At 50.8% G+C, this 16,049-nt stretch overlaps 4 protein-coding genes across 4 annotated transcripts; 1 reads left to right on the top strand and 3 right to left on the bottom strand.

Moving 5' to 3' along the window:
- Positions 1–332: 332 nt before the first annotated feature.
- Positions 333–2,197, bottom strand: Aspvir_006536 (putative sterol o-acyltransferase (APE2); the record flags this gene model as incomplete). Its single annotated transcript, XM_043269731.1, has 6 exons — positions 333–359; positions 410–451; positions 515–770; positions 826–1,527; positions 1,579–2,019; positions 2,079–2,197. The coding sequence occupies 6 exons, from the start codon at positions 2,195–2,197 to the stop codon at positions 333–335; spliced, it is 1,587 nt and encodes a 528-aa protein (XP_043125666.1).
- An 859-nt stretch (positions 2,198–3,056) lies between these two features.
- Aspvir_006535 (AP-1 complex subunit gamma) lies at positions 3,057–5,882 on the top strand (the record flags this gene model as incomplete). The annotated part of the gene is made up of 5 exons (XM_043269730.1): positions 3,057–3,066; positions 3,162–3,285; positions 3,364–3,552; positions 3,616–5,731; positions 5,787–5,882. 5 exons carry the CDS (start codon positions 3,057–3,059, stop codon positions 5,880–5,882), a joined length of 2,535 nt encoding a protein of 844 aa, XP_043125665.1.
- A 1,345-nt stretch (positions 5,883–7,227) lies between these two features.
- On the bottom strand, positions 7,228–8,985 carry Aspvir_006534 (J domain-containing protein; the record flags this gene model as incomplete). The annotated part of the gene is made up of 1 exon (XM_043269729.1): positions 7,228–8,985. One exon carries the CDS (start codon positions 8,983–8,985, stop codon positions 7,228–7,230), a length of 1,758 nt encoding a protein of 585 aa, XP_043125664.1.
- Positions 8,986–14,181: 5,196 nt separating this feature from the next.
- Aspvir_006533 (metallophosphatase domain-containing protein) lies at positions 14,182–15,353 on the bottom strand (the record flags this gene model as incomplete). Its single annotated transcript, XM_043269728.1, has 2 exons — positions 14,182–15,092; positions 15,155–15,353. 2 exons carry the CDS (start codon positions 15,351–15,353, stop codon positions 14,182–14,184), a joined length of 1,110 nt encoding a protein of 369 aa, XP_043125663.1.
- Positions 15,354–16,049: the final 696 nt, after the last annotated feature.

Here is a 16,049-nt window from a genome sequence, read left to right as displayed (position 1 = left end):
AGGTGTGTCGCGCATTCAGTTTGGTTAATAGATACAGTTGTCAACATCGACACTTCCAGTGGGTTGTCATACGAGACCGATGTCACAGCATCGGATTTTGGAAACCATAGCTTGCCCCTTCTGTGCAGCTATGCTTTGGTTACAACTAGAATAAGAGAAGACGGTATGATATCCATTATCAAGTACGAAGTCTGGACTACGAATTACACAATCTATCAAGTTGGATACTCATAGCACCTTCAACACGAGGGTATATAACCAAATCTACAACACTATAGTACAAGTACAACCAAAACGCGCTATTCTATCGACCTCGGTGTATATTGTTCAGATCAAACCAGGACATACAGAGCACACATCTAAATAACGTTAGCGTATGCATCAACCGGCAGGAATACGTAGGACTCACCATAGACAGCCCCGTTATCATCGATAGCCAGAAGAAGACGTTCTGCACATGTCCAAGACGCAGTTAGTAAGCTCAATCCATGATCAAGGAGGACAGGGGACGCACATTGAGGGTCCTCTTCCCGCGGAGGAATCGCGACCGTTGGACGGCGACGATGGGCATCTGGAGCATCATGGCTAGGAAGCCGTACCCGCGCAACTTCTTGGTGATGCAGCTCATGACGAGCTCGTGGAAGACGGAGCTGACGAGGAACGTAATGAACATGGCTACGGGCTGGGAGAAGTATGACAGCGACGGGAAGTAGACGTGTCGGCGGAGGAAGTGGTGCACGGGGACGTTCCATTCGCGGGAGAATTCGAGCCTGCACAATGCGCCGGTTAGATTGCGCTTACTGTTGGCAGGGGTTGTATACGTACCAGTCAGAGGAGTTCCACCAGTCGGAGTAGAACTGGCGGTCGGCGAAGCGGGTGATCTCTGCGAATGCGCCGAGCACATACTCGAAGATTACCAGAAAGACGAGCAGGAATGTTATCATGAATGGGAACAGGAGCATGCTGATTGTCTCGGCGAGGATCAAGGCCTTTTCGGAGGCGCCGTGGACCAGGTGTAGTTGGGCACTGGCCTCGCTCAGGACAGGCACGATGAATTCCTCGCTCGTCAGCGTTAGGAGGAAGATGCAGCCGAAGACAGCAAGAGCTTTAGCAGCCAACTCGGTCCATTGCCTGTTCTTGTTCCGAGGGTACTCCAGCTCATAGCAGAGCGTCGGGCAGAAGATGTAGTCGATGTAGTTGGCGAGAGAGAGGTTCTGTGGATAGGTCACACGTCCCAAGGGCGAGGTCAATTCTGATGCCAGATCCTCGCGCACTTCCTCGACCGATTTAGACCGTGTATGGCCGCTTCGCGGGTGTGTCGGGTGTCCGCTATGTTCCGGGTCTGGGTATCGGACCGCTGCATCGAGTGAGACCGGACCAGGCTTGTCTAGTGATGCCAGTCGACGCTCCGTTTCGCTCAGGTGTCCATTGTAGAACGCATATGAATGCATCTTCATCAGGAAGACAAGCGTATGTAAGGTCAGGAAAACCTGGGCTGTCCAGGTCCAGCGCATCATGAAAGGCCAGCTAGAGACTTTGTTAGAATCCAGGCATTTGGCTGAAGCTTAGCGCACTCACTTGATCCACAGCACAAGCCATACTGCTTCGAAGAGACTTTGCACAATCACACCAGCTCGCCCCCACCGCAGCAAACCGTTGCTCCTAAAGAGACGATGCAGAGGCACGACAAGCGCACTGCTGACAACCATCGCGAGGTCGCTGAGACCCAATTCCCACACATTTGCCGTCAGCAGGCCCCACACTCTCACTCTCAATGGGTAACCAGTATCCTTGATATTCCGCAGCACAGTCGTAACCACCATGATAAACAGCGCAATCCAGAACAGGGTGAAGAAGCCGCGAAAATTGTGATGGTCGCTTCTGGGGTCAAAATGCGATACGCGAGGGGTATAATTGATGGTGTAGAACAAGCGAGTCCGCGCTCGCGCCTGTTTCCTGGCGCTGGATATCGAATGCGCTGAGGGGGGCGCATCGTCGGCGATGGGGGTTGAGCGACCACTGACGACGAAGTTAGCACAAGTTTAGTTCAGGTTCTCTTTAACGTAAATCCTACCAACCTTGAATCAACAGATGTTATTCTATCTAAAGTGGGTGTCATAACACCCTCCTCGGTCTTTTTAACACCGCGCGCTCGTGGCAGCCCATTGCCATTGCGTTGTAAGACTGCAGTGGACATCCTGGTGACGAAAGCTAAGAATAACGAAGTTCACATCGATATCGTTTTCACATCACCTGCGGCGGCAGGTTATGAAGGGCGTTATATATAATCAGACTTCGGAACCTGATGGAAGGAGGAATTGACGATATGTGTCATGTGTATTGCTTGTGGATCCTATATGAACCACTGTTTAGGAGTCGAAACTTGGAGTAAGGCTGATGATCTGCGCAGGGACCAACGAACGACACGGAAAAGGAGGGATTATTCGCATCCAAGTACCGCTCTAGCGGATTGACCGGACTTCCAAGAACATCTGGATAGGTACTACGAAGTACTCCGTAGAGAGGCGTCAACAAAGATGCCAGGGCTCACGTCATACCTTCATGGCCATCGTCACTAAGCCGGAGCCGTCCTCCGTATTCGTATCATCGTATGTCACTACATAATATGGCACGTTCCGGTGGCTTGGTCGGACACACGGAGCTGCCGTCGGCCGATCTCCGGTACTGCGTTTACAATACCACTAAGTGTATTATTTCCTGAGGGCTGAGTCAAGTTGATGCCTGGCTAACAAGGCTGCCAAAGAGAGCTTATCACGGGGTTATCACGTGATCCAGTCAGGGCACGAGGGACGCTAAGCCCGAACAAGAGGCTGCCAAGAGTGCCAGATCGAGCTCGACACGCCTAACTACTAGAAGGGCAGCTATCAAAGAAGAAAGTCGTCGACATCCATTCATCGATTTATTCCCGGGTAGTGCGTCGACAGGTTTCTTCGCCGCCCTCACTTCTTCTCAATTTCCCTGTCTCTTCCTACTAATCGTCGCAACCCCCTACATCCTCCTATCTTCCTCCCCGTTCGGGGGTCCTTGCGACCGCCATGACATCCCGTATGTGTTTGCCCTCCGTGAACCACCCCCACCCCCTTTGAGCTGGCAGCAGAATCACTAATCAATTCGTCGCCGCACATGCGGGCTCGAAACAGTCAAACAATTCATTCGGAATGTCCGATCGGCCAAGACGATTGCCGATGAACGAGCAGTGATTCAGAAAGAAAGTGCCGCTATTCGTGCGTCGTTCAGAGAAGAGAGCCATGATTCGGGAGTCCGGTCAGCATTATACACCTCACCATACACCAGCACCTTGTGATTCCCGTCGGACAACCAGCTCATGTATGATGCTTGCAGGAGAAACAATGTCGCCAAACTACTCTATCTTTTCACCCTTGGAGAACGAACACACTTTGGTCAGATTGAATGCCTGAAACTGTTGGCGTCCCATCGATTCGCCGACAAGCGGCTGGGGTACCTGGGTACCATGCTGCTCCTGGACGAGAATCAGGAAGTGCTGACATTGGTGACCAACTCATTGAAGAAGTGGGTCTTCGTCTCAACAATTGCGTGCTGCTCTGCGAAGTGTCCCGGCTGATAGGATTTCAGTGATCTCAACCATTCCAACCAGTATATTGTCGGTCTCGCGCTATGTGCCCTGGGTAACATCGCTTCTGTCGAGATGTCTCGAGATCTGTTCACCGAAGTCGAGTCCCTCCTCTCCACAGCCAATCCCTACATCCGGCGGAAGGCAGCATTATGTGCCATGCGTATCTGCCGTAAGGTGCCAGACTTGCAGGAACATTTCCTGGAGAAGGCCAAGGCGTTGTTGTCGGATCGGAACCACGGCGTGCTGTTATGCGGTTTGACCTTGGTAATAGACATGTGCGAGGCCGAGGAGGCCGAGGAAGGGCAAGAGGGCGTGATTGAGATGTTCCGGCCCTTGGTCCCCGGTCTTGTGCGGGCCTTGAAAGGACTGACGACCTCCGGTTACGCTCCCGAGCACGATGTCTCTGGGATCACGGACCCGTTCCTTCAGGTTAAGATACTGCGCTTTCTGAAAGTTCTCGGAAGAGGAGATGCGGCAACTAGCGAGTTGATCAACGACATTCTGGCCCAGGTGGCTACCAACACCGATTCTACCAAAAACGTGGGCAATGCTATTCTTTACGAGGCCGTCCTCACCATTCTTGACATTGAGGCCGACTCTGGTTTGCGGGTCTTGGGTGTCAATATTCTTGGAAAATTCCTCTCCAACAAAGATAACAACATTCGTTACGTTGCACTCAATACCCTGAATAAGGTGGTTGCGATCGAGCCCAATGCTGTTCAGAGACACCGCAACACCATCCTGGAATGTCTCCGTGACCCGGATATCAGCATCAGACGACGTGCCCTCGACCTGAGCTTCATGCTGATCAACGAGTCGAACGTGCGCGTCCTCGTCCGGGAACTGCTCGCTTTCCTAGAGGCTGCCGACAATGAGTTCAAACCATCCATGACAACCCAGATTGGTATCGCTGCTGATCGCTACGCCCCTAACAAGCGCTGGCATGTCGACACTATTCTGCGTGTCCTCAAGCTGGCCGGTGCGTACGTCAAGGAACAAATCCTGTCATCGTTTGTACGCCTGATCGCCACCACGCCGGAACTGCAGACGTACTGCGTGCAAAAGCTCTACACGTCCCTGAAAGAGGATATCTCTCAAGAAGGGTTGACGCTTGCCGCAACTTGGGTCATTGGTGAATATGGTGACAGCTTGCTCCGTGGTGGTCAATATGAGGAGGAGGAACTCGTCAAGGAGGTCAAGGAAAGCGACATTGTTGACCTCTTCAACAATATCCTCAACAGCACCTACGCCACGCAGACTGTGGTTGAGTATATCACGACGGCATCGATGAAGCTCACCGTGCGCATGACAGATCCTGCGCAGATAGAGCGTCTCCGGCGCTTTCTCAACAGCCGGACCGCCGATCTCAGCGTGGAGATTCAACAGCGCGCGGTCGAATATACCAACCTATTCGGCTACGATCAAATTCGCAGAGGTGTGCTGGAACGGATGCCACCTCCTGAGATCCGCGAGGAACAGAGGGTCTTTGGCGCTCCCAGCAAGAAGCGCCAGAGTAAGCTTCTCAAAGACAAGTCGAAGAAGCCTGCCAAGCTGGCCGAGCAGGACCTGCTCGTCGATCTCATGGGCGGCGCCGATGTTCCAGCAACGAGCGCGACTGCCAATGGATCTCAAAACACTGCAGACCTCCTTGCGGACATCCTCGGTGGAGACTCTGGCATCTCTTCGCCCGCTCCCCAGGCCGCACACGCAGCTGCCCAATCAGTCAACACGAGCGCCATCATGGACCTGTTCGGTTCATCAAACGGAGCGACTCCCTCCCCACGCCCAGCGGAGCCGGCATCCGCATCTGTGGATATACTTGGAGGACTCGGATCCGCCCCATCCCCAGCACCATCCCCGTCGGCCGCAGCGGTTCATACAGCGTACAACAAGAACGACCTCACTCTTACTTTGCAGGTGCAGCGGGGCGGTAACGGAAATGCACAGATCCAGGCCCGATTCCGCAACATCTCCGACTTTAGTCAATTCTCCAATGTCGGGTTACAAGCCGCGGTGCCCAAGAGTCAACGGCTTCAACTCAGCGCGATCAACAGATCTGAGCTTTCTGCGGGAGACGAAGGCTTGCAGATGCTAAAGATTGCAGCCGTCAGTGGTGTAAGTTTACCGGCAATTAGGACAAGTCAGCTCATAGCTAACAACTTCATCATAGGCACTCCCACCCAAGCTCCGCCTTCGTCTCCGTGTTACATACTCAAAAGACGGGTCAGAATCGGTGACGGATCAGGTCGACTGGTCCGAGCCTTGATGAGCAGCAGGATACGTTGGATCCATGTTTATAGAAGACAGGCACATCAAACATTGACGCATTAATACCTCTGAAAGGCATTGCCAAATCATTCCTCGAGCATGTTCGATTGTTGGTGGGCAAGATTGTACTCTTTTCTATTGGAACTCTGGCCTACGTTCTATTACACGCATACCCTTCCATTGTGGTTCTTTCTCTTGCCATGTGATCTACTTGATTCGTTGTAAAAGCTTCGCGCATTGCGATCCACGTTAGGAATTGACTGAATATGATGAGAAGTGTCTAGAAGATGTCTGGGAAGCGGCCCACGAGGTTTAGCGCAAATATGTATGTCAATTTACCAGATCAAGATTGTTAACATCATTCCTACTGTAGTACAAAACGTAGAATCAACAGAAACTGGGACATCAGTAAACATAAGATACAAATGGTTATGCTGAATATACACATCATTCATGAATCAATTCTGGCTGTGGGGACTAAAATACGGGATTTACCAAAATAAGAGCGTTTCCCCTAATTGCCGCAGTCTTCCATGTTGGTGGTCAGTCAGGCTCATTGAGAGATGCGGGTCAGGACGACCTCTGGTAGGCAAAGCAGGATGATTGCATATGATGTCATTGCCATTGTTATTTGCATGTTAGAATCTGGGGTAGAAGATATCCACATGCTTAATGTCGTTCTTCCTGAGGGGTAATAGAGTGCAGAATTGATGTCATGTATCTTGCGCTCAGGCACCAGCCAACCCCGATTCCCAATAGATTTCTTGTTTGACCCCATGACGAGTTTACAAAGTCTATGTGTCTCAAGGACGAGATAGTAAGATGAAGTAGGTTCACTGACCCGTGTTCAATTTCTGTCTGTCGTTGTAATAAGTGCTGTTCTGTTCCTCCCAAGGTGATTCGTTAATCGTTATCATAGATATTCATCGTTTGCTCCTAGTAGTGCCCCCCAGTTCAGTATCATATCGGCTCAAATGCATCCAAGTTCAATAGCAGTCCGTACGCCAACAATGTGATGTAATCGATGTTATGGATAGATTGGCATTCCAGTCTACCGCATGCGTGATAGTGTCATGTAAAGAGGATCTCTGACAAAATATAGGCAAGAAGGATAATGTGGGACAGAAAAATAAAGACCAAACTGGACTCTCACAACGCCAATAACGAACGGATAAGAGAGATCCATGGCGTCTAGAGTATCAGCGAAAAATGGAGCCACCTAGAATGGAGCTGTGCAAGGACTTTCGCCGCCCCCCGAAAGATTGCGAAAATGATAAGATAAAAAAAAAAAAAAAGCTGCTCCATGATGTGGTTTCTGCCGTTATCGTGCAGTCGTGCATTCATTAAGCATAGGCGGATTGGCGCCGTGGCGCCGGGGGCTGACGATATTCGTCGTAGTGCTGACGAGGATAGGCATCTCGGGTGCTGTACACGACGTGCTCCGGTCGGACTTCGCGGGCATACTTGATGTCCTTCTCCTTGGGGTGTGTGCTATACTCGACTTCGCCGAAGAGTCTTGTCGATGACTGTCTAGAAGCACTCGGACGAGTGCTCTCGTGACGAGACGACGGCTCAGGAGGGTAGGCGTAGGTAGTACTACTCCGTACCGGTTTCGGTGCGGATCGAGTCGAGGTCGAAGGGCGTTCTGCGCGTGGCGGTGAGTACGCTCTCGAGTGTCTCGACGAGCTGGTGGGCGGCGGCGGCATGACCGGTTCGACCACAACCGTGTCTTGCTCTTTGATCTTGTACCGCGTGGAGGTCTTGGTAGGGCTATCCCCTGGTGCCATTTCTGGAGTACCAGGGCTCGAATAGCCTGAATCATATCTCTCCACGCCCCTTGGCTTGACCGATGGTCGAACCATGTTCAGGAGAACTTGTTCTACCCGACTAGTAGGCTCTCGTCTCGAACGAGATTGAGACTGCGCACTCGATGCAGATCGCGAAGGTTGAAGAGACGGCCTGACGGTGCTAGAGGATACTTTGATACTCGGAGAAGTGGCAGCCGTTGGCATACTGGGTCTCTTGGTCTCGTAGCTGCGGGACTGAGACTCCAGATGTTCGTAGGATCCGTTGCGGGATGTTGAAGGGCGCACATCTTCCCGGCTCGAACGGCTTGAGCGGCCGGGACGCCGAGACGATGGCTCGGGGTCCGCAGACTCGTAGCCATGGTGGCGGACGGGGGAACGAGACGGCCGACGTCTCCGATCGCTTTCCACGGGAACAGCTTTGGAGCGAAGAATATAATCCTGCGCAGTTATGTGTAATTTCTCGTGCTTGGAGTCCCATGCATCCGAATAGTCACCATCGTCATCGTACCGTGCGCGCTCGGCGCGACGGCTTGAATCAGTCGATTTGGTCTTTCTCGAGGTTGAGTCGCGACTCCTTTTTGACTCAGAAGGGCGCTTGACTTTCACATAGATGGACGATGCACTGGAATCCGAAGCTTCGGAGTCATCTTCGGAGTCGTAGTACGGTCCCGCCCGTTCATGTTTCTCGTAAGCTTCCCGCCGCCGTTCCTTGGTACGGTATTTGGCCCGACTGGTGTGGGTCGATTTAACGCTGTCGCGAGCCGTATCTTTCGGCGTGCGAAGATGATCGAGGGGAACCGACTTGGACTTCTTCTTTTCCTCGGTCGTCTTCGTTCGTGGTCGTCGCCGTTCGAACTCATCGTACTTGCGGGACATAGGGCGCGGCTCCTCGCAGTACCTATAATCTTCTTCAAAGAAGGCCGCATCGGCCGGCTTTCTCTCTTCGTAGTATCGCCCGTCGCGATACTCCCGGGAGGTACCGCTACCACGCGGGGAAGAATATGGATATGAGCCGCCAGCGGAACCTTCGCGCGCCATCATTTCGCGCCGGAGTTCGGCCAGACGAGCCTTTTGATCGTACCTGGTTCTCTTTGTCTCGTCGGAAAGAAGCTCGTAGGCCTGCTGTACCTGCTGAAACTCTTCTTGAGCTTTGCTGCGTTGAGACTCATCCTTGACCTTGTCCGGGTGGCACTTGAGAACCAGTTTCCGGTGAGCGGACTTGATCTCAGCGAGAGTCGCATCCTTCTGAACACCCAGGACAGCATATGGATCGATATCTGGTGTCGATAACATTATGTGAAGAAATCAACATTCGGTTGAAAAACATCAACAATGTGTAATGATCAGATGAAAAAATATAAGACGGAGAAGAAAAAAGAAAGATAATTGATGTACCAGAGGCGATATGGTGAGTTGATAAAGCAAAATGGGAGACACCAGGGGAGCGGTATGGAAGAGGCGAGAGGCGGTGGGAAAGCACGGGAGTGTACCTGGGCCGACCTAGGTACGGGTGGATAAGGTGGGCGGATGCGATGGGGTGACGACCGTGACGTGGGTTCTTGTGACGATCAATGGTTCATTAATCCGGCTTCCTGGCACAAGACACGGCAATTCATCTAAGAATGTCGGCGAAGACGGCAGAATGCTCACAAGAGGATCATGTAATCTGGTATGAGAGAAGTATATGCGGTGGGAAAGCGAGAGATCAGCAATAACACTGCGAGGTAAAAGAACAAGCACGGGAAATCGGCCCTGAAAAGCACGACAGCCAGAAAGACAATGATTGGAAGAGACAGAACTAATATAAAAAAGGAGCCACCTCTTGAATCAGGGGTGGATAGTTGGGTCTGGATTTCCGTAGGGTATTCTTCTCCGTCGCAGAAGAGGGTGTTTGATTTGTTGGTTAGATACTCCGTTGAAGGGGGCAAAAGTGATACTGTAGCAGTGAAGCAGTGAACCGAGGGGCAAACCAGACGAGCAGTGGACTAGCCGGTGCAAAAATGAATAATAATAATAATAATAATAATATCAAAGTCGGAGAAAAATTCAAGAAAGAGGCAAAAAAGGGACAGGCACGAGAAAAAAGTTTGAATTGGACGGGGTGAGGGCCAACGCTGAAAACCACAGGAAGAGTATGGACTGCGCCACGCTTGGTTGTCGACGTCGGTGAAGTGGCACCACTCTTAGTCAGAATTGTAGGTGAACAGCTCAAGGATGAATAAGATGAGTAATAATGAGAGTACTCTTAGTTGTGACGATGATGACGATGGAATTGTTGTCGTTGTTGATATGTCAAGAAGAAGTGAGGTGGAAGACGCTCGATGATGCCGTGGAGGATCAAATGAAATTCAATCGGGACGCTTCCTCTGCAGGTTGGGTTGGAATGGGATACGAGACTGGTGAAATGATTTGAGAATGACAATGCGATGATGGTGTTGATGTTGGCACTTTGGAAGTTGCAGCGCTGTTGGTAAGAATTATGTAGTAGTGAAAAGCCCACGCATAAAAGAGTGAGCGTGTCCCTGGGGCGTCGCTTTCTAAGTATCCAGCTGATTCTCTTCTTTTGCTGTTCTGGTTGCCAGGGAAGGGATGATCTTGATTCGAATTAGCGGTCAAAAGGTGGGCGGAGTAGCTGGCAAGTGGATAGATCGATTAATTGGTAGATAATTAGTATCGAAGACGAGGAGAAGTAGAGGACGAAGTGAAACCACGTTCAGGGACCCGCTTGGTGTCGCTCAGAGTTGGGCTGTTGGAGACTCCAAAGAAGTGGAGGAGGATACTTGATAGATAGTGGTAATGATAATGACAATCAACGCAGACAATTGGAGAAGGTTTTTGACAATTCTTAGAATGAAGTGATTTATAACTAGCCTAGAAGAGAATCACCTATGTTGGATATCAGAAAAGAATCAATTGACTAGAGTGAGGTTGCTAGAGATCCTAAGAAGGATGCTCCAGGTACCAGTCCTGGTGAATGGAAATCAGGAACCGATGTGATACAAATACTCGGCCATGAATCAGGCTGGAAAGAATGATGAATGATTGACGATGCGGTGCGCTAACAGGGACTCAGCAACAGCCCTGTGCTTGCTTGCTACACTACATGATTGTTGGAGATGCTCATCTTAGGGAGTATCACTATCACCCCGTGAGCAGCAAGCAGTAGTAAGTATATTTGACGAAGAGCATACTGTTTATGCCAATAAGAGCAGCAGTGAGCCTTCTACTCGCCCTATTTTGCCCTCGCCTAGTATTGAATAAACTCAGTTCCTCGTTCCAGTTTTTAGGGGGGGCAGGTCTGCAGGACAACAGAAAATGGGAATACCTCCGCTTTGGTTTGAGAACCCACTTAATCCTGATGATCCTTCGGTGTACAGTACTGACAATTTTTTGGCAGATGAGCAGCCAGCCAGCAGCAGTGCAACCGTCATCAGCCAAGGCTTGCGGGGCAATTTCAGAGTACCCCTCCATGCTCCATCATGACTGGATGGTGTGCTATCTGAACGTGAACTAATCAGCTTCTAGGGGACAACACCTCCAAGATGCAGTCTGACCACCGCTATCCTCTCAGAGGACTCCGTTGCAGCCATGTCCTGCAAAGGGAACGATGAACAGAAAACCCCGCACTAGTATTTTGGCGCCGGCTGTGACTGACTGGCTGCAACACTGGCCACACTTCGTATGTCCTCGACTTTTGCCCGATGATCTCTCCTCCTTATAGGTTGACAGAGTTCCATCACCTTCGCCTTTGCCGGGGTCGACTTACAGATCCAATCATACCGCCGAGATGCCCTGTTTTTTAATGGTCCGCCTCTCTGCATCTTGCCTCACCCCATTGCAGGTGGTTGCTGCCCCTCGCGGTCTAGAATTGGCTGACCACCTGGTCCCCCTCGGCTCTCGTCCCACAATACGGAGGACAGAGACAGGTTCGTCATTCCCCTTGATTTTCCTTTTTAGGAGCTTCTGTAATCTCGCGCCTTATTCGCTAAGCAGGAGTAGTGGAGCATCAGAGATCACATCGGTCATGTGCGGAGTTAGTTTTACATGCGACCTTTTATTCAGGAACACCGAATTATTGTTGGCTGATGTTTCCAACGAATCCACGGCTACAACCTCATCGATCCGATCCTCGCTCGCGTGAAAATGGTCCCGTGGGTGGCTCCCGGCCGGTTCCGTGACACTTCCGCCGAAGGCACAGTACCTGAGTCCTGGGATGTGCATGCAAACGGTGTCTTTTTCTCATGGTTTGGACAACTGGATGGTCCTTGAATGAGCAGCTAATTTTAGAATCGGCTTCATCACATTCATAGCATTAGGCTTCCATTCGCTTTGGCTACCCATTGAGGCGAACAGGGCGAAAGGAAGGACGGACAAACATCCTTTGATGTGGCTGACTCTTCCAAAAGCTCGAACCACAGCGTAATCTGACAGGACCGGGGCCTGATGATGGCTGCCACCCTACTTTGCGAGCTGGCCTATCCCATCCCTATCGAGACGTATGTCATCCCCAGAGCTTTGAGCGCTGTCGAAACATGAAGTGGACGCTTCTGGAAGCATAATTGGTTCCTGGGAAAGTCATCTGCACAGGAGGTCCGGTCCAGAAACGAGCCAACCATCGGCACGCTCTGCCATGCAGTGATGATTGCCCCAGCATTAGCCTGCATGGCTAATGCTTCACCTTCCCTGGTCAAGCATACCCAGTCACAGGCTCAGGCGCCCATCCACCGGTGAGTGAGCATAATGGCAATGTCACATTTTCCGGTGTGTGATGTATCTTATCCACCAAGTGACCGACAGCAACGATGCGAAGCTGTCACAGAGGCCCAGAGTCTATTTAAACGCTGAATTCAGATGTAGATATGTACTAGTGGCTGACCATGTGGTCTGTAGTTTCTTCAGTCTCCGCTTGTATCATTTCGACGATCATCAACTGATAGATACGAGATAGTAATTGGCTTTGATGAGTTACCAATATGCACGCTGCTGTACATACGAACCCCTGGCTTTTACATTGTGCTACTTCCTTGCAAGGAAAATCAACTGCTCTGCCTGCACGAGAATTAGGCGATCCATCGCTTTCCGCATCAGAGTCAAATTGTGGGGGTACTACAAGGCGCAGTAAACACCTAGAAATAGAACATACCCAGGCACTGACATGACAGCATTTACCCAAACAAGCGCAGCTCCAGTTCCTCCGAACATCGCAGCTACCACCAGGAGCGATTTACTGCAGGCAGTGTAGTCTCGTAGACAACTAAGCTACAGATACGGAGTACTGAGACGGAGTACTCAGTAGGTAGTGCTGCGTACTACAGCCACAACTCCCACTAGAGACATCTCCCGATCTGGCCAGGCGCATCGAACCGACCTTATCAATTGGCGGCTAGTTATCCATCATCGAGATCTTCCTCCACTTGGAACAATCAAAATAAAAGACTCAAAAGTCCGAGCCTTAGTCTCGACGCACTCAGGAGCGATTAATTAATTCGGGGTTAGCGCGCCAACCCCCAGCAGGTGGCGCTGTCGGCGATACTGATAGAAACTGGAACAAATGGATACCGACTCCCGATACGGAGTATTCAGCTAAAGTAGGTCCGCGCCTCTAGGTGCTCAGCAGTCGACATTCCTACAGGTTGCATACGAACTGCTGAAACCATTTTTATGGCTGAATGTTTAGATAAGATCTTAGCTACTGATGAAACCTCAGCTCTGGGAACTTGGTCATAATGAGTCGAGATTCGTCATACAAGACACTAGCTTTTGAATTTCACGCTGTATTTCTCTACGAGGCCTGACAGTAGGCCTGACAGTAGGTCTGACAGTAGGTCTGACAGTAGCCCGAGTAGTCAAGGACCTTGAGACAAGTAGACGCAATCAGCGTGATCTTTTCGTGAGATCATCTTGACATCGTCAACTACAAAGTGTCTGCTTCTGGCAGAAGATCAAGCTATCACCGCGCTAGATTTCCTCCGCCATTCATAAGGCGGTAACAAGCGCTCTACTTGGGTGTGAGGATGGGTATGGTCAACCTTAAGCTGGTGACATTACTCGATCAGGTGATGGAGGGGTTTTGCGGATGACCTTTGCACATTCGTCCAGTGTTAATAATGTTTATCAGGTAGGAAGTCGTTTGATCAGGTTTCTGTAAACGACTATGGTGTGATGAGACTGCTTCGGTTCGCGATCTTCAAGTCCGCGCTTGTCATGTGGGGTTGATGACCGGGTGCTCTACGGATATCATGGTCAAAGGGTGTGGATCCATCTAACACCTTGAAGAAATGATGTAATGGAGATAGCCCGAGACCTCGCTCTGCTTGCCATAATGTCATTGAGCTATGCACCACCCAGAAATGTAGTCTATCTATTCGCCCACTGCCTTGTCCGTTGCGAGCCGCACAGAGCATACCAGTCTATAGGTCAACGAATACAGCCTCAGACTGAAACACTAGGTAGATATGCCAGAGCTTCAAATATTGTAAGTTTACTGGGCTACTCAGGCTCTGTCCAGGTCGGCAGCTCCAGGTCAACTACAATAGGAGGGTGGAATTTCTTCCCTCCTCGATGCGGCCATTTGCTTGCCACGATAGCGGCGTTGACGATGCACGTCTCCTTTCGTCGGAAACGCATGTCGTCACTGCGTGTATCCTTGATCAAACTCGAAAGGAGCGGGAAAGGCGCAGTTTGACTCTGTTGTGGACTGTCGGGCATCATGGATGTTGAGGCTGTGATTGAGGGCAGTAGCAGGGCATTCTGTGAGGGTGTGAATGATGCCGTCGACAAATCTGGATCCGCGTCGACAGAGTAGCCATCGTTGTCTAGACGCTCGGCCTTTTTGCCCGTTAGATCAACTAGGTTTTGCTTCTTGCTTTCTCGAGGAGGCAGGACACCTCGCATAACCTGGTGCTCGGTTTGTTCCGGTCCGGCATTGGTTGACGATGGTGAGGACCATTTGACCCTGTCGTAGCCCCGCGCCTCATGTACATGACCGCAAACGGCAAGCAGAGGTCTCACGTTGCTCAATGCCTGACGCAGGGCCTTGCACCCGACGGGCTCGCCAGTGCTCAGGCTGTCACAGTGAGAATGAGGCGGCGTGTGTGTGATGGCAATATCAGCGTCCAATGGAATCTGTCCCCAGAGCGCAGCAGCGTCGGCCGACTCGTATCCGAATGCCCAGTTCCCCGTGAACTGGGAGTAGGGCGAGCCAAAGACTTTAAATATGGTCTTGGGGCCGTCGGCCCGGGTCAAGCGGACTAGTGCTGACTGATGCTGAAGAAATACTATCGAGGGAGATCCTGCCCTTACAACTTCCATGCATTGCTCAGAGTTTTCTAGACGCTGATTATGGAAGGTCGACCCGTATTTAGCATAAAAGCTTGCGTCTAGCGTAATATCATGATTGCCTGAACAGGTCCTGCTAGTCAGTAAACACGCGTACACTACCGCGTGCTCCAAGCAGACTAACCGCAGATAACTATCTTGACCTCATAGTCGGCCTTCGAAATCCATTCGATCGTTCTGCGCAACTCAGGTAGACTGCCTTGATTCGTAAGATCTCCCGCGTGAATCAAGACATCTCCCGCTGGTAATTTGAACCCTGCGTCTGATGGCGTGTATCCGTGCGTGTCAGAGACACAAACAAAGCGCGTCTTTCGAAGCCTCATCAGTCGTCTAAAACTGTAGACAAGCCTGCTTTGTTGTCATTCGACCCTTGCAACAAGGCTACCAGAGACTGTTCAAATCTGGAGATAACGTAGCTGTAGCTCGGCTCTTTTCAACGAAACTGGGTCGTACATAACAACCGCGAACCAAATGACTCATACAAGGCTTTGAAGTGGATTTCGAGACACAAGGACTAGTTGCATAAAGCGTGTTGAGGAAGAATACTTATGATCTTTGTCCGCAATTTCGACCTGGGAAGTCGTAATATGAGCTCGACCGATCTTAGCCAACATGAAGCATTGAAACTTCTAGATCATGCCAAGAAATGTCATGGATTTGATCGGTGGCCGATCGTTGATTAAACTATTTTGAGAGAGTCAAATAGGTAGTACCAGGTGCTATGTAAGATCATAAGGCCGTCCATCTCATCCCATTGATTAAATTTGAAGTCGCGATCCAAGGCTCTAGATCCATGCCGGAATCGGCCTGCCGAGTGAAGATATTGACATCACTGGCGACAATCCACGGAGTAGATAAACCACAAGTCAATGAAAGACAACTAAATACTGCTTTTCGGTGGAACAGTCCAAGACTGGCCTATCAAGAAACAATGGCTGGAATAGACCGGAGGGGCAAAAGAGGTCGTTCACGTGATCTCGAGCCACGGGATTGGACCGGGTTAGGGCTGTGGCCCTCAA

Source organism: Aspergillus viridinutans, assembly GCF_018404265.1.
Source record: "Aspergillus viridinutans IFM 47045 DNA, scaffold_4, whole genome shotgun sequence".
Taxonomy (NCBI): Eukaryota; Fungi; Ascomycota; class Eurotiomycetes; order Eurotiales; family Aspergillaceae; genus Aspergillus; species Aspergillus viridinutans.
Note: the sequence above shows the minus strand (reverse complement) of the source record. Positions and strands in the feature narration are given on the sequence as shown.